Source organism: Scleropages formosus, chromosome 22 (genome assembly GCF_900964775.1).
Source record: "Scleropages formosus chromosome 22, fSclFor1.1, whole genome shotgun sequence".
In the NCBI taxonomy this organism is placed as follows: domain Eukaryota; kingdom Metazoa; phylum Chordata; class Actinopteri; order Osteoglossiformes; family Osteoglossidae; genus Scleropages; species Scleropages formosus.
The window spans coordinates 7723049-7749288 of NC_041827.1; the positions used below are offsets into that span (position 1 = coordinate 7723049).

General features: G+C 41.2%; 2 protein-coding genes across 4 annotated transcripts; both read right to left on the bottom strand.

The window, feature by feature from the left end:
* Window positions 1-10608: 10608 nt before the first annotated feature.
* c1galt1lb (core 1 synthase, glycoprotein-N-acetylgalactosamine 3-beta-galactosyltransferase 1, like b) lies at window positions 10609-15740 on the bottom strand. 2 transcript variants are annotated; one of them, XM_018725441.1, is made up of 4 exons: window positions 15616-15740; window positions 14228-14488; window positions 12041-12705; window positions 10609-11737 (listed from the first exon to the last, which is right to left on the bottom strand). In XM_018725441.1, the coding sequence occupies exons 2-4, from the start codon at window positions 14460-14462 to the stop codon at window positions 11486-11488; spliced, it is 1152 nt and encodes a 383-aa protein (XP_018580957.1). In that variant the 5' UTR covers window positions 14463-14488; window positions 15616-15740; the 3' UTR covers window positions 10609-11485. The 2 variants fall into 2 exon arrangements, with proteins under 2 accessions (XP_018580957.1, XP_018580956.1); XM_018725440.1 differs by having other exon boundaries at window positions 15368-15740.
* Window positions 15741-16201: 461 nt separating this feature from the next.
* os9 (OS9 endoplasmic reticulum lectin) lies at window positions 16202-25970 on the bottom strand. 2 transcript variants are annotated; one of them, XM_018725207.2, is made up of 15 exons: window positions 25718-25969; window positions 23912-24094; window positions 23509-23572; window positions 23317-23393; window positions 22885-22983; window positions 22563-22764; window positions 21970-22131; window positions 21650-21741; window positions 21505-21562; window positions 21329-21420; window positions 20691-20921; window positions 19808-20003; window positions 18686-18853; window positions 18035-18144; window positions 16202-17756 (listed from the first exon to the last, which is right to left on the bottom strand). In XM_018725207.2, exons 1-15 carry the CDS (start codon window positions 25865-25867, stop codon window positions 17619-17621), a joined length of 2022 nt encoding a protein of 673 aa, XP_018580723.1. In that variant the 5' UTR covers window positions 25868-25969; the 3' UTR covers window positions 16202-17618. The 2 variants fall into 2 exon arrangements, with proteins under 2 accessions (XP_018580723.1, XP_018580724.1); XM_018725208.2 differs by lacking the exon at window positions 18686-18853 and having other exon boundaries at window positions 25718-25970.
* Between the last annotated feature and the right edge of the window lie 270 nt (window positions 25971-26240).

Sequence of the window (26240 nt, forward strand, 5' to 3'; positions counted from 1 at the left end):
ATTTTAATACAATTTTGTCAAAGTTTATTGACGTATGCTGGGTACTCAAGATTGTGTCTAACTATAAACTTATTATCATGTGATTCAATAGACTTTAGGCTATATGGTTGGTATAGTACATAATTTACAAATGTTCTTGTGGGCCACATCATGTGAAAAAATGGATCGCATGCAGTCCTCGGGCTGCACGTTGGACACTCCTGATTTAAATCCTTTCAAATCGCCATCTGTCTAAGCTTCTGTAAATCTACGGTTTAGATGGAAGGGGTTCTGGAGGAAACATTCTTCACTTCATTTTCTCTCGGAACAATAGCAGACAGAAGTTACGCTAGAAAAAAAATTATGGTAATTTTATCAATATACAGTTGTTCGGGCGAATGTAGTCATTTAGTGAGTAACAATGCCATCTCACAAACTCAGAAACGTCTCCCCCAGGTCTCCTTCGGCAGTGCAGACTTGTTCTCCTCATGTTTGCGTGGGTTTCCTCCCACATTCCTCCCACCTTGTGGGGTAATGGAGACTTTATTTGTGAAAGCAGGTATCCTTTAATGAACTGCCTTTGTGTCCAAAGTGTACCGGGTACCACTCCTAGGAACTCACTCTTGATCCCTGCAGCTTTAGCTAAATGGTTGCTGAAAATGGATGATTGCTTAAACCGTTTTGACCAAAAAATGAAGGCAATGGCAACTGTCTAAACTGGACAGAATGCAATACAGCAGCTCTGCGGTACTTATAAATATCGATGTCCATGATGACCACGTAAGCGGCGCTGAAATTAAGAAGTTCTCTCATTCACATGACCATTTGTAAAGGTTATTTTACATGCTCTTGGACAATTCCAGAGTTCCACCGCTGCAGCCTAAGTGAGGATGAATAAACCATAAGCAATCTTTGCACTTAGGGAGTACACACACATGCCTGTAGCCTCAATTCCCAAATTAAATAACTTTGTATGAGATGATTACTACTTGGTTTTCCAATAATTCAAGGACTGCGGATGCCGTGATATTTTATTATCTTATGAAAACCTTCAGATTCACAGACGAGATTAACGTACTTAGGACCTCAACGCAGTGCCAAGAGCATAAAATATCATCAGAATGCTCAGATGCAGAGGGCTCCAGCTTCATTTTGTTGGCTGATAGATGACCACGGTCTCCTTAGAGTCACATTTATACTTCCACCGTCTCCCTTCTCATGGCCAATATCACCCTTGAATAAGCTTTGCATACTTTACATATACACACGTTTCAATCCCCCATATCCAGCTTTCATCGTGAAAAAACTATTTTCACATTTCAACAGTAATCTGCATTGTGAATGAGGCAGAAGTAAAATGGTAGTTGACCTCCCCAGTAAGCAGCCCACACACACTGTATTGTGAGAGAGCACAGCTGATGACTGAAAGGACAAACACTGACCCTGTCCTTTGAGTCTTTTAGGTGATCCTGAAAATACACGTTTTAAGACGGACCTTATTAAGACCGATATCCTTAATGAGCGCTGCATGCTTTTTTCATTTCCTGTTGTTGTTATTTTATTAGATTAAGCAGGCAATTTGAAAAAAAGATAATAAGGTTCAAACAATGTTAATACACTCTGTGCAGTGTGACATCACAGTTGTGGTATGCAGACTGTGAGCACAGCTAAGGGATGCTGCAGTTCACATTGTTAGCACAGCTTCCAAGATAACTACCCAGCTGAAATTAGATCGATGGTTAGAAAAGAATTAACCGTGAGCTCCAGCAAAGCTTTGTTTTTTTCCAGGGCTGTGGAATCGGTACACAAAACCTTCGACTCCAACTCCAACTGTCCATACAAGACAAGAAAGCCCTACAGAAGGTGGCCAAAACAGCTCAGGGAATCACCGGCACACAGCTACCAGCAGTCCAGGACACCTACACCACACGCTGCCTTGTCATTGTTTTATCTGTGCAGTATTTCTATTGTCCTTGCCCATATTCTGAGGAGGAGCATTCAGGAAGATTTTCATGATACATGTACATGGTACTTGTATTTATGACAATAAACTTGAAACTTGAACTCCGACTCCAGTAACCCAATAATTGCTTCCGACTCCGTAGCACTGCCCAAAAATTGCACATTATCTTGGGGGTTGATTTATCCGGTGAATGTAGGCCTATATTACACCTCTAATTTGTGGGGGTCGACTTATATGCCGGCATGTAGGGTCCATTTAGTCGGAGTCGGTACATTTTTACCGACTCTGACTCCAGTAATCCAATAATTGGTTCCAACTCCACGACTCCGACTCACCGAATTTCCTAAGCATCTTTGTCTGACGAGCCTGAAAATCCCTCTTTCGAAAATTAAGTGCTCATGGATTTAAGGAATTTCTTAGAATTTTTTCAATTTTCCTCACTAGCTATGTTGTCCTATACCCTTCCCTGACACGTGGGACTCCTTTCCTTCCCACTGGAGGTGCTTCTAGGGACAGAGTTGGACATAGGGTTACTTTTGGGACTGTTGTGGGGATTGGCCCCCACTGGCATTTTCTTAGTGGGGAGTGTTCCATGCTACTCAAGAGCCCATTAGGTGAAGGAGTGATGTACTGAACCATAAACAGTTGTGGTCTGCATATGGAATGCTGGGTAATGTTAACAGCTGTTCTGCCGCAGGCGGCAACCGGTGTGCCTGTACTGGGATGGGGTTCCTTTTGCCGCTTATTTGAACACAGGTATTTTGAGTGTTGGTGTCACAGTTGTGCTGTGGGTATTGTAATAAAGGATGCCCATACGCACAGAAACATACATATACACTTGTCATAAAGTTAAGCGGAAGAGTTTATATTTAAGTTTATTTTTAAGCTTCTACGTCAAGCTATTGGGAAGCTGGCATGAAGGTTATCTTCAGAGATCAAATGGGGTTGGTTCTCATAATGTGAATTATAATCAATAATTCTTGTTCAGAAAGTCCAACGAGAGAAAAGTGGGGAAAATACTCACACATGCACACATTCCTACCTCAGAATACCTTTTTCGTGAAACACATTCTCTCTCACACACACACCTATACAAACATTGCTATCAACCTTTTGTTAACCTTCTCTTAATAGGCCTACAGTTTTACGTGGCATGCCGCCACACCTGATACTGACACACATGGCTCAACACCCCTCTTGCTCACCTGCCACGGATACAGCTAATAGCTAAAGAACAAGACTGACGTGTCTGACCACCATTGGTTACGATTTTTTAACAGCGTGTTACCATGATTCATCTATTTCAGCCCCTTCTGCCCTCAGTGAGAGAATCTTTTACATGTTACACCTGGAGAGTGTAGGTGAGAAGGACCAGCGAGTATGCTTCTCCACCTGCACTTCTCAATACCTTCTCCCCAATGGCTCACCAAGTCAAAAATAAAATTGAACGTCCTTGAAGATCCTTGTGTCTGTGTCCTCTTGTCCCACCAAACCAGTAGAGTTCACACACATACACACACACGGTCTGAACCGCTTGCCCCATACGGGGTCGCGGGGAGTCGGAGCCTAACCCGGCAGCACTCGAACCCCAGACCCACCGGAGAGCAGGACTCGGTCCACCCCACTGCTCCACCGCGCCCCCGCGCCCCCTCCCAGTACAGTTGTCACACTTTAATAAAAGCAATAATAGTTCTAAGGCTTCCTCTTCTATTTCACCTTTCATTAGACCACCTTTACTATAGTTAAGTAAAACCCTCTTGCCAGTTGGGTGTGTAATATAATAAAAAATAGGAGGAAATGGGAGTGATGAAGGATGCTGGAGCGAAACCGCAGACCCCCCTCCCCAACCCATACACACACACACACAGACACACACACACACACCCACGCGCACGACTGTGGTTGGAGCGAACGGCCACCGCAGCCTCATTTAACGCACGCACGCGCTGCTCTGCGGCCCGAGCATACAGCTGGAGGTCAGCGCCGCTTCCCTGCCCTTCTGGAAGAAACCGAGCTCAAGTTCTTCATCTGGGCGACAGCTTGCTTGAAAAACTCACAGCAGTAAGACATTATTCTCGTTCTTAACATTGTTTTACATTGTTAGTGCGGTTGTGCCCTTATTTATGTCCTGGATCCCCTCTTACTTATTTACTCATTTGATGTAATCACCAGAATGTGATTTAATCAAAGCACCTGCTTTTTGGGGGAGTTTCTTGATGTTTAAAATGTGTTGTCCTGATGACCGTTATTTAGCTGGCCGTCAGTGCAACTTAGTATATTAGAGAATGAATGAATGAATGAATGAATGAATGAATGAATGAAATTTACAGTGATTTTCCGATTTATCTAGTCTTGGTTATTCTCACTCTGTCAGTTTGGAGTAGATACCTTGCCCAGACTGATTCGAACCTTCAACCTGTGACACCACAGTCCTAAAGACTACAGTACCCGGCGCCCCGCGCTATACAGTATATATCATATGTATTAATTTCTGCACACGGGCACGAGGACAGACTTTGGGCCACGAAAGATTCCACAGAAACATGTCTTTTGCTGATCATCTCTGCCAGCGAATACGAACCGCTGCGTGGCCACTTACTCCACCAGTGAGTGTCCTTAGCGGTCCGGCCACGTGATGATGGTGGACACTCACTGACTTAGCCCAGAGGGGTGAAGATCGCGCGTGGGCAGCGGGCGGCACACCGACAGAGTCCCTCTTAGTCCACGCTTCTGTAGAAACTCCCATCATCGGTACATTTACATTGATTCATTTAGCAGACACTTTTTCTCCGAAGCGGTGTACATATCTCATGGAAAATACAGTCAGTGTGTGCGTTACATCAGCAGGGAGAGACACTTGACTTGGATGCGGACGCGTGACTCCCAAGTACAGTTATTTAATGACAGTAAGTTAGTGTCACGTTGTGTGCTTCGCAGACATGTTCAGCTCTCCAGCGGCAAGTGGAGGAACGTTTTAAACCTGGAAGTGTCATTTCAGGCACATTTCATTCTCATTTTTCAAAAACAGAAGACACTTGTTTCTGTGCTCATTCAGGGAGTCCCCGCTCTGCGACGCCGCTCTGCAGCAGCGACAAAATATATTCCTGCGCTACCAACTGGTATACAAAGACACAAACTTTTTTTTTTTTTTTTTTAAATGCTCTTTGTTAACCATCTTGTACTTTTATTTTGTTACCCAAGTTCTTTGTTCAACGAAATGTTTGCAGTGAGAAATACTGAGATGCTGCGGGGTACCGAGTCAGAGGAACCAAGCGCATCTTCGCACTGCTATACAAAATAACACTATCAGTATGCCGTAAAAGAGAGAGTTGTCTGAAAGTCATCTTTCACGATAAAAAGAGCTATTTTAAATCATATAAAACATATATTTGCCATTTTCAAACTTAGAATCCCCTCCAGCGACTCACAGACGGGGTTAAAATGTTTCATAGCCAAACAAACACGGTCACAAATATTTATTATAAGCAGCGCTATAATATTATGTCTCCTATATAAAGGCTAATTTTGGCAAGAAATGCATTCGCCCTTTATTTTGCTACCAAGAATTCCTGTTTGAACTGCTTATGAGGGTATAATCCAAGACATGCTATACACGACCTGTGCAACTCGATCATCTCGAAGGGTTGCAGTTATTTCTACTGACTGTGTCTCCTGGCTGTTGTTCTTCTCTCCGTCGCTCTTTCTCCCAGCAGAGAGGATGAAGCGCACTCTACTCCTAGCGATCCTTTTCGTCAAGGTCACTCTCCGATCCTGCCAGTCTAGTTTCGAAGACCAGGAACCGCATGTATCATCGTATGAGGTAAAACGTGTACAAATGAGTATTAATGCTGTATTAACGCTGTATGCAATTCCTGATGAAATGAGCAACCACTAGGTGTGTTATTACCAAAATATAAACAAAAATATAAATACATAGTAAAGGGGAACCCAAAAAACAGCATTATTCTCCAGTAAGGAGTAACTGGTTGCATAAATTCCTTTGCTTGCATGAGACATCCTGATCTTTATGGAGAATAATTACGTACTTAGGTTTGTTATCTTTTAATTTATGGCATCTCCAGCACTGCATCCTAAGAGCACCGTTTTTTTTTTTGTAAATCGATCACTTTTCTTTTGTCCCAGCGTAGTCTATGCTGGCAGAATGTCCTGGAGGTCTGGCACATGGACACAGCTGGACCATGTGGAGCAGACAGCCTCTACATCACATGTGGACAGTGCCTGATGCCTTGTCACAAACTCTTTGCAGGACGGCCTGAGCGCCGAAAGCCGTCCGCAGGACTTCTTGAAGAGATACAATGACCTAGATTACAACAGCTTTGTGGGTCTTATGGGCAGGAGAAGTAGCGGTAAGTGATCCTTCATTTGCAATGATGCACAGAGCAGAAAGATCTGTGAATTGTTCACCGTACTTTGAAGTTCCTAAACTGTAGGGACAGGGAACTCCAGCCTGAATCGCTGTGGTGTCTGTGAGACAGGAGCGTGGAACTGAGTCCTTTGCGTACCAGTGTCTCCTCACATGATCTGGTCAGTAAGCAAAAGCATTCTGAAAAATATACCAAGTAGGCAGTTCTGCAGGACAATTAAAAAGGAAACGAGACTAAACCAAGTGAAAGCTGTGCGATGAATCTGACTGGCACCACCGAGGGACGCTGAACGTGATATGTACCATACCATGGATACCTATTGACAGCAATGTGCACATACCTTCCATAAATGCTTTTTCTCATCTTACACTCCAACAGCTTTCACAAATTAGCATACATGTTACTACTGAATTGAATTGTGAACGCACTTCTGTTAAGGTGGTTTTTTCCCGTATTTAGTACTTAAATATGATTGTGAGAGGAGCCTTACAAGTGTTAGACATGAACGGTTTCAAACAAAAGTTACTGAGGGCAAGGAAAAATATTCATTCCAATCTGTAGTTTCTTTTAGAGATGTAATGTTTTCATTGTTTTTTTTTTAAATATTTACCTGAATGTTATTTCAATGAAGAGGTCTTATTTCTTCTTTCTCATTATTCTGACATGTCTAAAAGTTCAACTTGCCCAGGTACAATTATTTTTCTTTCACTTTCAACAACATTGGTGTACACTGTTGATCAGGAATTTTTTTTCTTTTTTTTTTTTTAACAGGAAAAAATGTCATACTTCCACCAAAAAGTAAGATATCCTGCATTTTCTACATGACCCTTTCCTGCCAGTAGAAAGAGGAAAGATGGTCACATTTTCCTGCTTTGTGTGGACAGTGTTTTGATATACCTTATACTGTGTGCCTGGGCTTGCAGTGTTTTTTGACATCCCTAATTTTATTTTAGTAATGATTATGAAAGGAAAATTTGATTAAGACAAGTGCAGGACCAGCACATAGTTACTTCTTTTTCCAGATGATATGGATGATGCCTTTATGGAGCTACTGGCTCAAAGAAGATCCCAGTCCAGTAAGTATAGTACTGTATGATGATACCCTCTTTGATACCCTCTTACACCCTCTTGTTGTGTTTTTGTGAATTACAAGGTTTTGTTGTTCATTTAGCTGATGTCTTTTTCCAAGACAATAGACAGCGCAGGATTTGCTGAACTACATAAAGCATTTACTCATTCAGGTGTTCATCCAACAGTGGCATTATATTAAACACCAAATTTATCTTAATTTATACAACATAATTTATTATAATTATTTATAATATACATTCCTTTAGTGCAGTCTTTAATGTTCATACTAAAGGCTGACAACTGCATGTGTTCTTCTAAACAATGTGCATTAACAGGTAACCAGCCTTTTTGGAAAAATAATTACCCAGAAACCAGAGGAAGCATTTTTTTCAATAAGAACAGGAGGAGGTAAGTGCAAGATTTCTGTCAAGAGACAATGACACAACCAAACTTGACCTCTCTGTGGAGGCATAACAGCCACCTCATTCCTTCAACTTAAACATATAGTTATTTCATCACAATTATAGTTCCTCAGCTACAAATCTAGTCTGTTATAACAGTAGTTTTTATATTTAAAAAAAAAATGACAAGAGGATTTTTGGGAGTAACAACACAATCCTCCAGTTCTCTTGCCTCTACGTATTTCCCTTTTTGAACAGCGAAGACCATAAGGTGAACGTATTTTAAGAAAGCTTAAAAAGGAATTAAGCTATAAGTGGTTTGCTTGCTGTCACTGTGCACTAATTGCTGTGTGCCGCTGTGTTGCAGGCTTCGCCGTGGCCTATAGACCTGTCTGTACCACCTCAGTACTCTTCAGATTTTCCTCGTCCTTTTCTCTAAAGCAGGTCTATTCCATTACGGTCTTGGGGGCTACGGTCCAGTTTTGTTTTACTCCGCCACTGCAGCACTACGACTGAACCGGTCTGCCTCCCTTCCTCAGTGGTATAATGAGAACAGTCCAGCCAGGATCAAAGCTGACTAAGCCACATTATTTATGATTAAACATTAAACAGAGGCAATTGTCAGTTTATCATCTTGTGCTAGGCTTTAAATGCAAGTTCTGCAACTTCTAAAACCAGGAGAAAAAAAACTGCTCAAGTTTCAGAGGCAGGTTGTACCTTAATAGTAATGTGGAAAAAGAAATATTCACCTTAAACTTCTGAAAGTTCATTTTCATTTCATATAATGAAAATTGTATTGTATTAAGTGTGTTTACTGTTTCCAGTTGATATAAAATTGTTTTAACTATGTATGGTCTGTGATCTTTAACAGATAAGGTTGCATAAGAGTTCAAATGAGTAAGTTAAAATACTCAAGTATATGTTAAGTCTTTTCAAAATAAATTCTGCTCTAAGATTTACACTCAGTACATTAACAAAATTGTGTACAAAATTTAACAGCCAGGTACTGGTTGCAACTATGAGCATACACAGCTTTTAATGTACTTTTGCTAAATTCTGTAAAAAATTAGCCTTCATTTAGGTGATGCCTTTGTCCAAGGCAACTAAACAATTTACTGTTTCATAAAGCAGTTTTTTTTCTTCTTTTTCAGTTCATGTGTCTTGACCAAGGGTACCACTGTAGTTGGATTTCAAGCAAAAACCATAAGAGCACAAGGCAAGAGCTCTAACCAGTGCACTATTTGCTATCTCCACAAAAAACAGGAAAGATAAATACGGATTTTGTTTTGAATTCCTACTCTGATACCTAACTGGTCTTTAATACTTCATGACATTTCATAAAGGACAGTATGTACAGTATATAGTCAAACAGTCAACTTTATAAGCCATATGAGCAATGACATTTTGATTTACACAAACTAATAGCCTCACCTATGTGTAAAGACAAAACCTGATAAATACAGTTTGGTTTCAATTAAAAATAACTTGGTTCTGTGTGGAAGAATTATATATTAACCATATAAATCATGTTCAAGGTGAGGAAACAATGTCTGATATTTAATAAGATTCAAAATTCACACAGTTTTGGTTTAAATCAGCAGAACCAATAGTTCTCAGAGAAACTGCACAGGCTTCCAACAGTAACTTTTCAAAAATGCAGAAACAATCATCCAGAGAGCAAAGAGAACAGGCAAGAACAGACTGAGAACCCCTGTTCTGTACCTTCCAGCTGTCACATTTTCAGTCATCTGTGCCTGAAGTCCAAATTGGGAGCCTGCAGAAGATGCGGGCAATACCAAGGCTGGATAACATGTCAAACCACGCAGGACAATGTAAAGCTCTTCTTCTTAGAGAATTCATAAGTTAAAACATCTGTGATGAGACCAATTTGATAATCCAAACTGTTTGAAGTTTCTTCAGTCCCACCCCCAAAAAAAGTCCATAAAAGTCATTAAAATATAGGTGCCTCTTTTTGTTTCAGAAAATACATAGTAGCAAAAAGTAACAAATCTTGTAAACATGGATTTAAAAGGGAATTATGTTTGTATCATCATCTCTGTTTTAGACGGGAATATCGTTGGTTTCGTCTTATGCTGGGCTAACTGACTTTCTATCATACACGCATAAAACATTTTCAAGTGCAATCCATTACACATTCAAGGGTTTAAGAACCCAAAGAGACGGCTGTCAAAGCAAATGGAAAGAAGACCATTGAAATATTAATTACTAAAGGAAGTCAATCAAGCTACACAGATAAAATTTTTTTTTTTTTTACAATGAACACACAACCACACATTAACAAAGGAATGGTTTAAAGACCCTCCACATCAATATAATATATGGATATGAACAGAACATTTAAAGGGGCAGTTTAAATTGGCTTATTAAGACCAGTCAAGATATTTCTGTGATACTGGTAGTCACAAATGGAAAAACTATAAATTTGGAGTACACATATACTGCAAAAAATTTGACTGGTAAAATTATGATCCAACAGTCACTATGGCTCATGAATACCCAACAGTGAACTTCCAGCCTTCATTGTAATGAGTAATATTTAGCCAATTACTATGGACACAAAGTGTACTCTTCTTCTTACTACATTAGACTAAAAACCCACAGCAACCTATGTACCCTGTGAACCTTTCAATTTTGCAAAATGCAGAAAAAAGGAATAGGGAAGGTTGATTTTTAAAAAACATTCATACATTCCTTTGATACTTTTAATATATCAAAAATGATTGCACCATTAAAAAAAAAAAAAAAAAAAAAAAACCACCACCACTTTAAGTTAGTTGTGATTAGTTTTTGGATCCCAGATATTTTTTCCTTTTTGTATGCCACCACAAATGAAAGTTAAATGTAAATTCACCATAAAATATTTGAACCCTTTGAAGGCATCCTGGTTTCCCTACAGTCCTCACAGCAACTGGTTTCTGTTCATTGATATACAGTCACAGCTGCAGACTGAAATGTACTCAAGACCAACCTCTGCTGTAAGTCGATACATCCAGCAAGCATCAGATGTCTTGCTTTTCCTGCATTTGTTCAGCATTGTAGATATCCAAATTGGCACGGTTCAGTGGTTTCTAGCCTTTTGCTGCTGTACTTTCATGTATGGTGGTTTTCAATGCAGATGAGCTCTTAAAGCTATGCAGTCTTGACATAACGAAAGAAAGTCCAGTTACTGCTACATTACACATGATAGAGCTTTATGATGTAATCTGTAACAATTTACAATTAGACAAACTAAATCAGCAGCAATCCACCTGTAACATTTTATCTTTTCAGACAGTTGTCAACTAGCAAAAGAAAACAAAAACCCCTGGAGGCCTCATTTTAACATGTCAGGTGTTGATACAAAAATTGGACGGCGGATTACGTTTCAACTCTATTAAGGTTAATACATTAAGAGCTCAACCAAAATGAAAACCAAAATACATACAGAATTTCCCAGAACACAGTCTGAACCTCTGGTGTACTTCAAACATGTCACTCTGGGTTGGGTTGCCTGACAACTGAAAACTGTCCCAAAGCGCTGCACCTCCCCTTCCCCCTGCAACACCCATCACACAGCCCCCTTCCTATCCTTCCATTTGGTTGTTTTTCCAGTAGCAGATTTTCACCGATGCAGTCCTACCTACACACGAAGATTCCTCATACTTAGGACAAGAGCTGTAGTCCCACTATCTTCTTGCTTCTGGACCTTTGGGAAGCTTTTCTGCCTGCTCTGAACCTTTGGGCTCAGTCTCCACACCGGCCTCCTTCGACCTTCCATCCACCTTTTCCGGGCTAGTCAAAGCCTTGGGAGGTGGGGGCTGATAGCGGTATTTGTACCCAAAGGCACGCAGGTGGTAGGTATAGTATTCCAACAAGTACATCAGCTTGGCATCTACGTAGTGAAATGAGATGGCGAGGTCAGAGCAGCACTGAGGGCCCTGCGGGACAAACAGAAGGTGCAACATAACTAGGGAGAAGCAACTAACTCAGTCTTAACAAGCAGATCACTCACTTGCACTGCCGCCCTGTCCAGCAATAAACTGACAAATATGAGTCAGTGACAAAGTTATATGCAATTTTAACCATGTTTAGGTGGATACTTCACCCCAAAATATGTCACTCAAGGGTACCACCTCAGGGTCCATTCTGGGCCAAGCTTAACTTGACAAATTTACTTTCTTGCTCACTATGGCACCTATTGTCCTGAGAAATAAACATGTAGAAACCATGGTCTTACTTGCCTCCACAATGGGGTAGTAGCAGTAATTCCAGTACCAGAAGCTTTTAGAGAACTTGCCAGTAAGATGACTCTCAGGCACAAAGGGATGGAAAGTCTCACGTTGTAGAGTATCCCGGGAGTCCCCAGCCAGGACTCCCATCTTCTCCATGCATTGCCCCAGTGCCAGGTCCTCCACCGACGTGGTGTGGGTACATACCTTGGTGCGGAAGCCCTCCACAAACCTTTTAAGGGCCTCTTTGCTGAGTACGTAGCCTGCGCCTCCACTCATGTAGCCCTGCTTGGCATAGGGCTTGAAGCGCTTGCCAAAGTAGATGGGGTCCTCCGGTGTGTAGTTTGCTAAGATCCAGCGCAGATTATCCAGCACAACATAAGTATCATCGTCTGCTTTGAGGAACCAATCTGCCTCATCACCATGCTTCTCTAAGGCATAGTGAAAGGCACGGATGGTCTTCCAGTACAGCTGATCACGGCCCTCTTTCGTGCCCAGTCCAACGGTGGGGAAGTCTGGGTCTGCCACTGAACTCATGAACACAACCGCATTGCAGTGCCTAGTCCACGTGGCTTTTACATGCCGGGCCTTCTGCTGTAGGTTGTTTGGGCCTGTCATCACCCAGCAGAAAATACGAACCTTCTTATACAGTTCATCTGCAACATGTCTGTCTGCCTCTGGGGAAAAGGGAAAGACTTCAATAAGCTCAATAGTCAGTAAGCTGTGTTTTCACTTCATGTACAAATTATGTTTATTCAAGAAGCAAACTCCTGCTAGAGGATGTATGTATCTATGGTGAAACATAACGTACTGCCGCATCAGATGTGCAAAAACGGCACATTCGTAACAGAATTGTAGCAGACACATTGACTTTTGAATCTGAATCACAAACATTGCATCTAAACCTTACTGGGCTATTGCACCAGTTCAAGAGCAGATCATTCTAGTTTAAGTCTAAATGCAACTGAGTGAAAACTTATGAAAGGTTATTGAAAGTACACATTTAAACTTCCAGGAAACATCCATCTTGAATAATGGAGCCTAAAATTAAAATTCTGAGATGGTTAAATGTCGATTAATGGTCGGTTAAATGTGGATAAATGTCTATAACTTAATGTCCTTAAAACCTGGCAGCATGGTGGTAGAGCAAGTAGTGCTGCTGTCTCACAGCACCTGGATGGTGCGAGAGAATGTGGGTTCAATCCCTGCTCAGTCTGTGTGGAGTTTGCGTGTTCTCCCCGTGTCTGTGTGGGTTTCCTCCCACAGTCCAAAGACATGCTGTTCAGGTGTTTTCACTTTTTTTGTGAAAGTGACAGAGAGAGTGTGTATGTTCCACTGATGTATGGATAAGTGACCCATTGTAAGTAGTGTATCTAGCAGTATAAGTCACCTTGGTGAATAAGGTGTGTGGGCTGGTAACATGACATAATATCCAACAGAAGTTGCTTTGGAGAAAAGCATCTGCTAAATGAGTAAATGTAAAACCCAACTATGTAGACATTTAGGCAACAGGTATTTTTTCTAAGTTAAATGTCTGTGGAGCTTTCAGCTGCATTGTATATTTTGTTGGGCATTTCTGTTGTGGAATCCTTTTCTTGTGTTTTTATCATCTTACAGACTACTAAATTTGTTGGTAACAAATAATATTGCAGTCAGTGGAGTCCTAAAAAACACGGTCCAAGTTAACGTGAATAATTTTACATCCACTGTTTCACATGTAGGGGGGGGTGTGGTGGTGCAGGGGGTTTGACCAGGGCCTGCTCTGCGGTGGGTCTTGGGATCGAGTCCTGCTTGGGGTGCCTTGCGAAGGACGGGCGTCCCGTCCAGGGTGTATCCCCTCCCCCTTGCGTCCTGTGTTGCCAGGTTAAGCTCCGGCTCAACGCGACCCCACTCGGGACAAGCGGCTGTAGACATTGTGTGTTTCGCACGAATAAATGTGACTGAGTAACATGGTTTTACACTTAAGTCAAATACCAAATCTGAGGCCCTTTCAAGTATGTGTCCTATGAAGTAGCAACTGCAGTGAGGTTCAAATCTGGGTCACATCCACTTTTCACATTACTCCCGGAAGCAGGAGTTAACCTGAAACGGTGCATTTCGGCTTGTGCGGCACGCAGCCTTGTACCGGACATAGACTTCGGCGTCGTCACAAATCTACTTAGCAGAAAACAGCGCAGGAGTGAGCGCGTGCGTGCGCACCTGGAGCGTGGTGGCCAGGCTGGCTGCTAGGTGCAGAACCGTCCTGGGCGTCCAGCTGAGCGCTGCCGCCTTCGCCATGCACTTGTCCCACCAGCAAGCCGACCACGTTCTCGGGGCTCCTGGGCAGTTCCAGTAGACTGTGCGGGTCGCGCAGCTGCCGCAGGAACATGTAGAGCGTGCACGTTCCCAGCAGGAAGCCCGCGCAGAAGGCGCACCGCGAGCTGAGCCCCTTCATGCTGAAGCGCCAGGCGTCACAGCGTCCTTCCATCCCGATTCAGAAACACACACACACACACACACACACACGTGTTAGCTTAACACACTAAAATTCTGATACACTTTACATGATCATGAGCTACTGAGACCCGAGAGAAACTACACGCTGTACTTACAGTTACAGTATTATTACCCGGTCCGTGCGATTTTTGTGACAAGTTCTCAAATCACACTAACATGATTAACGATAACCTGGAGAACAAGAACTTGTAGCAGCTGAATAAAAATTTTATTCTAAATTATTCTGAATTAAAAATTTATTTTATTTTATTAAATACGACCTTTTTTGCTATTTTGTTGGGACGTAGCGAGTAGTAAGTCCGTACCGAGCAGCTCTGTCACAAGGTTTAACTACTCAGTTACGACGTCTGTATAACTAGTATTTTAGTATTTTATTGGAACCTGCTGCTGACAGAGCACACAGGTTTATCCTGATCCTCCTGGAAAACATTAACAAAGAAAGACAAGACCGCCTTGAACTTGACGTTGAAACATCATAGCTAGACTAGAGCCTCTCTCTCTCTCTCACACACACACACACAAACGCGACTCGTGAACCAGTTCACAGCAGGCCACACTAGTAAAGTTGACTTTGAAAAAAGGAGGATAATAAAATCGCTTAGCTTTTGTTTGAATAATACCTGTTCAAACAAATCTGTATGGGCAGGGCGACGTGGTGAAGCAGAGTGAGTGACAATGACAATGAACGAAACTTGACACGTAAACCATTTTTACGACACAACCGCAGGATTTCCACTGAATGGCTCGTCATAGACAGACACAAGACACCAATAATAATACACTTAGTTTTACACAGTACAGAAAATGCATTGATTGCTAGAATTTCTTAAAGAAAACACTCACCTTTAGGCTTTATTTAACATGTAGACGCCTTCGTTTTTGAACTTTGCCAAAAAGAAAAGGCTGGCAGAAAACTAACAATCAACAACTAGTCTCAAATCAAATGTCGTGACGTGAGGAACCGACGATTCTGAACTATTCGATTTGAAGTGAGCCGAAAAACCCGCTGCGGCTGTTAACAGACTGTGTAACTTAAGCTGCACAGCTGAGCTTTTGTACCGGTTAATATTAAACTGATTTTTTTTGTTTACCTCAAAGCGTCCCAACCGACATCACTTTCGACATCTTTTATTATGTGACACAGAACACAACCGTTTCTCGACGCTGAACAGCGCGAAGTATGTTCGTTGTCATAAGGAAGTTCCGGTTGCTAAACGTCACCAGTACGGACGGCAGTCGAATACGAGGACGCCGAGGAATGACCTATGTCTGCGCATGCGTATACACGTGTACACCAGCAAATCACCGGCGAGTATTCCGTTCTTAAAGGATCAACGTTTTTTTCAACAAGAGGTAAATAGCAGCATTATAACAATGTGGACTGTGGAATAAATTCGTAAAAAAACTAGTTTTAAATACAAGTTTCTTCTCATGGTTTCCAAAGAAGTCATTCACAGCTTGTCTTCGTCAGGGTCGCGGTCGTCCGGAGCCCATCTCGGAATTACTGGGCTCCGAAGGACACGAAACGAGTCCATGCGGATAGGTACCACGCACGCGCTCGCTCTTGCGGCATACTGTCATATGTAGTCATAAATTGGTGTTGTATATTCAATTATTGACGTGACAATATTAAGTAAAAGGTTACTAATATGTAGTGGCAATAAAAAGAATACAAAATACACTGGTGAGATGTGTTTTAATAACACTATAATAATCACACCTGAACAAATGAAAATGTTTACTCAGCAACTTCTCTCTCAAGCAAAAACTATTTACAGATCTTACACTAATTATTCACAAAATTTGTACATGAAAGCCCTTTGTCACTTATCCAAGATTTCAGGGGAACTATTAAAAAAAAAAAGTTTTAAACATTTTTAGACTGTGTACAATTTCTAGAACCATGTCTGGCACTTCAGAATAAAGCTCTCCATCAGTTATGTCAAATGTAATGAAAGAAAAAAAAAAAAAAAATCACAAAGGATTTGTTTTAAGTATAATTCCAGAGAAAGGGGCTGTTTGGAAAAACCAACATTAACTCCTAATTTTGAATAACTTATGGTGTCCTAGTACTATATCACCATACTATACCATGCTGAAGTCAGACTGCATAGATTTAGATGAGACTTGCAATGATCCTCAGTAGATTTCATTCAAGAAATTCTCCTTAAGTTAAAAGGCATATGAAAATATGTTTGTCCCATATGCAGTATCTGTTTAAAATGCATTTGTTACAAATACTGAAATATATCAAAAACATAATTGCAGGTTTATGCTTCACAGCAATAGATGATTTCAAAATTTAAATATTTATACAGTTAGGAACTGGCTGCAATTTAACTTCACTAGGTCACAGCTTCAAAAGGAATTGGATACAGCTTAAAATATTATAACTAACAACTGGTGCTGTTGAAATATTAAACTCTTCAGCCTATGCTCAATCGTGATGTGGTTTCTCAAATATGTGAAACAACCTTGAATTTATTTCTTCCACCGTATCAAAAAGTGACATTAAAAAAAGTGCATAGCAGAGCTTAATGAGGCTTGAGGTACAGCTGAGATTCCCGGACAAAGCTAACATTAGTTTGTTCAATTACTGAAGTGTCTCACCACCCAACGCAGAGGGGACAGCAGCTGTAACAGGAAAGGAGGACAGATTAGGCAAAAGCCACATGTTTTCATTACAGTTATAAACAAGGCATAATTTTAAACAAGCTTTAAAGTCACAGCAAAAATGTAAGCTCTGCTTTATATTCAGTTCAAGCACTGAAGAGGGTCCTTTAAAAGATCCAGATTATCCAGATGTGCTTAAGAGTGGAGCCAAGTATTTAGACTTGTATGAATAGTCATTCTTTTGCATCTCGGTTCTCAACATGAAAACCATCCATGGGAGGGACACATTCTATTTATGTTCTTAAATAATTTGGACTTTAGTTTGCAGAACAGTCACATGTGCTACAGTAATAAACATTTTGGAGCATGGAAAGAAAGCCTTTTTGGTCACTGGTCCTCAGTTAATGATTTTGATTGAGATCTGTGACAGTGCAATAGAGTCCATACGCCACACTGTCCCTGTTGACCAAAGAGGCAGTGTTCAGAAGTCCACGTCATCAGAATCTGCTGCTCCCGTTGACTGTGTCTCTTCCTGCTTCTCCCCCCACACAAATCTGTAATTGTTCTCCAACTCTTGCTGTCTCTTCTGCTCCTTGTATACTTCCTCTGACCCACCTGTCTGAAAAAAACAGAGCATGTTATTTTAATGGTTAAGATTGTATGAGTATTAGCCTTCACACATTTAATACATTTGTTGCTTAGTAATAACTTTTACGAAGGATAAGCAGGAGGTATCACGTTTTCTAACAGTTTATCCACAACTTGTTAGCCACATTTCATTGTAGGTTATGTGAACTGATTCCCCCCCCCCCTTTTGTCTGACAGAATGCAGATTTTTGATCTCCAGTTCCATGGCTAACATTAACTGGGAATGTTTTCAAAATCCATATCCTTTACCAGTAAATTGATGAGAAGTTCCCGGAAAGATTTGGTGTCCTCTTCGGTGAGCCACTGGTCTCCAGCCTCCTCCGCTGTCCTGCGCGTCAGAATCTTCACCTCAATCCTACCTGGAAATAACACGTTTGTCAGGTATGCAAGAAAGTTGCTTGTACCACCAAGTCTCAAATGGCCCAATTTATGCAGATTCAACTTCTACCTCCAGAAGGACACTCCGACAGAGCCCACAAAAATGCATAATAGAGAGTGACACCAGCAAACACAAAAAGGTAGTGAGTGATGATATTTCAATGTTTGATCAAATGTCAGAGTTAGGATTCTCACAGGTGACTGTGCAGGTTTGCTAGCATTAAAAGAACTGAATTAGTTACAAGAAAAGCTTTAACAACAGGGCAGAAAACAAACAAACAAACAAACAAACAAAAATTACCTTTGTGATTCTTTCACAAGGAAATTTTGCTACTGATACAGGTGAGGACAAAGCCACAGACAGAACAAGCCAACAAACAGAATGGCAGCTTCTCTTGAAGGTGCACCACACAGAGCCACGTTTGAAATTTTTGTATGTCTACTGGCAGTTTTACAGAAAACGAGTGGATAGCAGAGTAGCAGCCTGTGGAAGAGATGCCCAAGGTTCCATCACTCTCCTACCTTCAGCTTTCAGTCCAGCTCTCTCTAGCTGCTCTTTAACCACGTCCTTAATTTGCTGCAATTGGGGGTCCCCTTCGCTCATTTCCTGCAACTTCAACTGCTGCTCGGGGCTGCCACCCGGCTTATACTTAGTAACTCTGATTTTAACCTGGTCGTCAGTGGCTCGGTCTAGTGCAACAAACAGAACATAAGGGTCACTGAAACAATCATGGGGAACCAGGCCTGGGTTCCTATTCACACAGGCCTGTAATGAGTAAGTGGGAGGACAACACCTGCTCTTGGGCTGAGCTGGTGATAACAGTTTGAGACAAGGATTCTTGTAAAACCTGTTTTATGATGTATTTATGACACAGCTAAAATACAAAATGACTTACATGCAGATGGTATGAGTATTACAAGCTTATGAATATGTGCGCATCAAAACAGTACTGGGTCTTTAACTTACGAACATGACTAGGATCAGAAATCTGTACCTCGATTTGTTTGTAAATCCAAATTCACTTACAACATAATAATCAATATTAGATTCCGTGAAAGCCCCAGAAAAACTATAATGCATTAAAAATTCACTCAGTCATGTATATATTCAGTTTTCATTAAACACTTGTTATGTGGAGGGCTTCACTCTGGAGCCTCTCCTTTAAGGCAAGGTCATGATACAGAGAACACCATTTATTAACATTTTTACTTCAGGCAACATTAAAACTGGGTGTGTTTTACTTCCAACTAAGGGCTAGGTGTAGAAGCACAGGTTGTGTCACTCCACAGCAAACTAAATTTTGAAAATAGACAAGTAAAGGAAATACAGTTAAATTAACTAAAAATATATTTTTTTTCCTTCAGAAATCTATAACTCGAAAGTTCGTAACCCAAGGACCCAATGTATATACATATGGAGTATGTAACGATATACATGCTAAAATCAGGAAAAAAAATAAAAAAGGTGCATCCACATGTTAAAGCCAGCGATCAAAGTATGGCTACCAGACTGCAATGGAGTGAATGGCAAAGTCAACAAATGACAATGAAACATCTCCCCCAAACTTCAATACAGGAACAGTACAACAAACAAAAAGGGTATGAAGGAGTGAAAAAATGCAGAGGCTGACAATTGTACCGTACCTGGCTGGCGGGGAACGAGGCTTGGGCTACCCCTAGCAGGATCTGCAGCCTCCTGGTCCCCTTCTGCTCCAGCCTCCCGGGCTTCTTTGTCTTCCAGCCGGTCCAAAAGCTTATCCAAAGTAGTTTCCAGTGTCTGGGTAGCTTGGTTGCGATCAAACTCTCCTTTCAAGCCCTCCGTTTCTAATTCTTGCTGAGCCTGGAATATAACATTTAATATTTTACTGCATTACCATTTTTTAATGACACACTACAATTATTGACTCAGATGCCTCAAAATATGCACATGAAAACAGAATGCAGCATTTTATGTGAACAAAAATTGAGGTGGTGTCCATTCCCAGTATCCTCAGCTTGTAGGCACAGCTGTTTAAGTGTTTGTTGGCTAGAACTGGTTATCAATCTGGTAACAACAGTCTGTGTCTAAACGTACTGGGACAAGTAAAAAATTTCTATCAGAGAAGTTTCACCTGTTTTGGTGCACTTATACACTGAATAGTCTAGATAATCATAGATAGCATCTTTGTACCAGAATGAATGGTGCAAATTTTTGAAATTTGGATTAGCAAACCTTGTATATAGATTCTCAGTATAAGAGGTAAAGTACATACTACGCTTTTTTTCTAAAAGCACTTACATTTTACCTATTCATACAGTTAGAGAATTTCATTGTACATACTTACAAATTATATAGTAGGGCCCAGCAGTCCTATTAAATCTTTCATCCATTTCCATCTAAATTCATAATGCTTTGATATTTGCCTAAAACATAAGTCTAGCAGGTAGGACAGATTCACTAAAACTTATCTAAGATTAATATGTTATGTTAAACAAAGCACCTTGATTTTCATCATGCCTCATTTACATGTGTAACTCCACTGTATACCTCATCAATAATGTTGTCAAATTCCTTCTGCATCTCTTCTTTGATTTCCTCAATCTTTTCAGAGGGGACTGAAAGGTCTGCCATTTCATCCTCGAACTCCTGCAGCAGACGTTCATCTTCGTCATCTCCCACACTCTCTTTTGCCTGCTTCCCTCTGCCTTCCTTCCTTTCTGCCGCAATGTTCTGCTTGTCAAGGGATTCTCCCTTTGGCCTTTCTTCTTCAGGGGAAATCTGAAGGGTGAGTGGTGTCATTTAAAAAAAAAAAGAAAAAAAAAAAAAAAATTTAAATTTACAGAACAACCACACCAGTGATGAGGTGACTGTCAATCACAGCAGCATTGTAAGTTAACTCATAATTGCATCTTAAGCCATTTCTCAGATGGTCCAGGGATTTGGCTTTTTAAAAGCAAAGAATGGCAATCTATGGTGAATTCAAGTACAAGCAATCCAGTTCAGAAATTTTGGATTCCAAATGCAGCTTGTTCCTTAGACTGCAGTGTGACAGTAGCGTAGTATAACAATTTCACCTCTTGGGTATGTCTTTTGTGTGCAGATGTCAGCTCAGTGAATGACATATCACACACACAGAAAATATCAAACAAAACAATTTAGTATGAGAGACACAGGCAGTCACTAACCTTTTTACTGCTCTCTTTCAGTTGTTTGACAAACTTCATTAAGTCAGATGAATCTGTGATGATTTTGAAATTGAACTTTTCATCTCCAAATGCTGTACCGAACAGACAAAGGAAAATCAGTCCCTACGCAATAACGCTGTACATAAGACAAGGCCCTTTAAAATGCACTGGGTTACCTTCTTCGTTGATGTCATCATCAGTGGTGACCTTGGAATTTACATCAACACCATCTTCCTGACAACAAAGCAGAATATTAGCATTATTAGCATTGTATGAGGAAAAGCTGTAGGTTAAAGCACTTCACAACAGTCTCCTTAGTACCTGCTGATTCTCCTGAGGGCTCTCTGGCTTTGTCACCCCTTCCCAGAAGACTGTGTCCTCCACATCTTCAACAGCAGAGTCCTCAAGAACTTCTGTTCAAACACAAATATAATCTCTGACTGGTGACTGTCAATCACTGCAAACAACAAATATGACTAACTATGGTCTTCAAAATAAGAACAAAGATAGCATGTTATTGGGTACCTGTGAATTAGTAGCACTGTAGAACTTGAACACAAACAACCTATAAAAAACAGCTTTTACCTGATTTTATAAGTCATTTCAGTGACAGGAGTCCAATTTAATTAAACGCTGTCTACCTTTTGGGTCCGACTCTACATCCTCTCCATCAGGCTTGGTCAAAGCCACTTTCTCTACTCTATCTTCATCTGTCTTGCCATCCTTCTCTTCATCCTTGGCCAAGAGCTCATCAAGATTCTTCAGCTCCTCTGATATCTGCTCTACCTTGCGTTTGGTGTCAGCTGAGATTAAGCAAAACATTTAGTTCCAAACACCGTGCTCTTACATTGCACCTCTCACATCACTTTATTTATAAGCAAAACTGCATACATGTACTGTTTATTGAATCATTTTGCTTTCTATCCCTTGGAAAAAAGAAAAAAAAAAAAAATCATTCACCATTCAATGAAGCTGTATCCAAAAAACATCCATATTTGCTAACCAAAACCTTTTAACCCAAGCATCTTAAATTGAGCACAATTTCACATGTTCTACAATTTTATTGCTATTTACTTTGTGACACTAGGCAAAACGTTTTCCACAGTACAGAGATAATTATGGCACGTATGACTTCTTGATACAACCCAAGGAAATAGAAGTAAAACAACCATGTAAGGGAAAAAAGTAGCACACCCTAAGAAGCAGTGAGCAACACTAAGTCTTTGGTACTCACAGACTTGAGCCCTCACATAGTCCATGTATTGCTGGGGACTCAAAGCTGGCTGGCAGATGATGCCCTGCGGTTTTGCTGAGGATGGTGGGCGCAAGAAGGGATGGCGGCAGGTGCGTGTGGTATGGACTGTCAGCACATAGCGGCAGGACTGTGGCTCATCCACACGGGCAATATAGTCCCCTGACCCCTCCTCGCACAAAAACTGGGACAATGAGAAGAAGCCTTCTTATATTTACGACCCCTAACCTCATGTTTTTCAGAAAGAATACAAGCGACAGTGCTTTACAGGAACCCGTGATGCAATACTTTGTATCATCCTCACCCTGACTTCAGTTTCTCTGGGCTTCCCATTGAGATCACATTTTGAGCCATTAATGTATGACTGGCTGTGGTACCGTTTCAGTCTATGCTGCTTGGAGGCCTGAAGAAAGAGGAAGGGTGGATCAGCAGGCACCCGATGAATGAATGCAAATGACTAATGTGCGCATTAAATTCACTGTAATTTTATTAACGAAAGCACAGACTACCTCCGTTTTGTGTTTTACGGACATACGGCAACATAACAAGCACACAGTAATTGTAAACACAGCAATATATGTAAACCTAAGTGGAAAGCACCTGATTCTCTATCTGTGTAATGAGAGATGACACCTAATAGACACTCCAAACACAAATTGGTTACAGATTTTGTACCAGTTATATCAATGTTAAGACAAATTAATCACATATGTACACTGAAGAGAATCACTGGTACCTTTGCAGTTTCATTATTCCAATCAAATTCAGAGTCATAATAACCCAAGAACAGCACATCTCCTTTGATTTCAGAATCTGTGAAAAGAAAGCAAATGGGTGATTATGACGACAAAGTACTTGGCACTGTTTTCGAAGCATCTTATACTTGGTTCCATCTTGCATCAAACCACAATCAGCCTGCAAAACTTACCTTCTAAGTGATACTGTCGAACATGCTGCCCAAAGCAAAACTCATACGTCCACCAATCTTTTGTCTGTAGTTTAAGAGAAAGGATGCGAGTTAAATATGATATGAAACTAAATTTAATCCAGATGTACTGAAAGCTGAATGTAGGTTGACAGATTAACTAGTTTAAAAAAAAAAAAAAAAAAAAAAAAAAAGTCCCAAAATTTCATGATATCACTTCAAGTTAAAATTAAAGGCTTGCTGTTGCAGTTGGATAGCTTCCTATGAAAATACAACAGATATATTTTTTTTTGGGGGGGGGGGGGGGGGGGGGGGGAATTAAAAATTTGATTTTAAAAAGACTCTTTAGTATGACTGAAAACAAGTAAAAGAAGCAGTGCCATCGGGAAGTTTTTACAGTGCTGACCTTCACCAAGCACGGAGCACTGTACATGGGTTTAAGCAGGTCAGAGATGCCTGGGCCAGAGTAACCTTGGGAGTCCGGCTCAGCTGCTGGGTCTTGGTGGAACCGGACTGCCTGAGCAGGCAAGCGACACTCGTACAGCTGCTTGTACTTGTTGGAAACCAGCATTACATCTTCTGTTTTGGCCTGCAGGGGACACGGACAAGAACACATGAGAACCTCAACTGATAGCATTAGTAACCATCAGCAGCACATTCTTCGGAAGCTCTTCGCTATCTGAAAAGGGTGACACAGGACAAAATGACCACTGCACGAGCTCAAAAGATGTTTTAGCCAGTAATTCCCATTTAATCCTTGCTGACAGATCTGTTGAGAACAACAAATGCACACCCATCTTTTTTTTTTTTTTTTTTTTGTTTACAAGAACATTTCAATACTGTTTCTACTAATAACAATTCTGACATGACATCAGGGTGCAGGAACAGCTAAGCTGTACAAATTCGTATCCACACACTATAACTGGCCAATGTTACAGCATGTTTTTTTTCTTTTAAATTTAAAAATAACTACTGAAAATCATTCCAAAATAAAACGCATTCTGTGTAACAGTAACATTTTACAGGCGAAACATCTGAAGAGAAGCTAAATTTTCGTCAGGTCACAATTCGAGTGCCTCTTGCGCCGATGGGTCTTTGTACAGATTCGTACAACTAAGCAGATCGGATCTGACAAAATGCTTCAGTTACGACTCGAGTGAAGAAGTTCGACATTTTAGTTCCAAATCTGAACATCATTACTATGATGATCCACAAAAAAATGTAAGGTTATTCCTTAAACTAAATTTGTAACAGTCAGCATTACTTAAGTCGTGTAAAGATCATCTTCCCTCCCTCCGTTCGTTGTCTCACAGACACAGCGGACAGCTGAAGAGCAGTGGTTAACGAGAGCAGGCTCGAAGGGTGTAGAAACGTGGTGAGAAAGGGTGTAGGAACTGGGTCACAAGCCGGCGCCTCATGTGCGCAACTCCCGCCTCAGCCCATTCCCTCACCCGAGACAAGAGCCGGGCGGGAAGCCTAAGGTGAAGGTCATGTTAACGATAACAATTCTTTCCACCTATTTAGACCTGGGCTTATTCCACCTATTCGAACTACTTAAAGGAACATGATGATATGAGGATCCCGAACGATATGGACAGAGAGAGAGAGAGAGAGAGGCGGCAGAGCTGAGTCTGTTTCTTTTGGAGCGCGCGCGCATTCAGTGACCAGTGCAGTTTGTACCCGTGGCCTAAACGTCCTCACAGCTGAGCTGACTCCAGCCTGGGCACTCACTCAGAATTCCTCATCTGATTCACTTCCACGGACACAGCTGACACAAGGGATTATTCCTCTACAAACAACATATCGACTGCGGCGCACCGAGCCCGATTAATAACGGTGTCACGGTCCGGTCCGAGCGACAAGCCAGTCGCAGTTCGCCTCGTCCTGCGCTATGTATTGTGTGCTGCGCTCGGGCGGTTCTTATTTACCTCAGTTTATCGCTAACACCGTGAAGTGCGTCTAACCTTCGTGTTAAGACTAGTAATACGTCTGGTTTCGGCCTGATCGGCTGGACTGCACAACAACTGCCAGTTCACATGATTTAGGCAGCAGTTCGTGGTCGAGTGGCTGCTTTCACGGTACTCGTGAACAGCACAGCGTCCAGGAACAACACGAGCAGGTCAGATGCTGCTGAGTGAGAGATAGCCGCCTGTGTGATCAACTACACTCCGCATAATAATTATTATTAAGGTGAACAACATCTATGTATCACCTGTCCCGCGATGACCGGGTCTGGAAGAATCTGGATGCCGTATTTCATCTCATTTAGCTCCTCCAAATTCAAGAAGGAGGACGCGGGGAGAAGACATGTCAAAAAGAAGATGTACAAGCCCCTGAACCATCGCACCATGGAAGCAGCCATATTTTTCACCAGATCTCGGTTTCAATTCCTCTTTCTAGCGTTTGCACAAAAATATTCTATCGTTGACATGGTCCATACTCATTGGGTGTAATGGCTGCAACCTGCATTACTATTGGACTTAAATCCCGTCTGTCCACTCATTGTCGTTTTTAATTGGGCGAGAGCTTTATAAATCCCACCTTATGTGACGAAACACTTCCTTATTGGCCTAAATGGCATAATTCTTGGGCGACAAATAAAACTGAATGTCTTATGTTAGACGTGTAAGTGTTCTGATAACTGTGTGGTTATTTACATTTTGTACCTGTAAAACGGATTGCAGTAATAAATCTTTTGTTGCAGAGGTTTTACGCGTTCCATGGCGTTTGCGTGA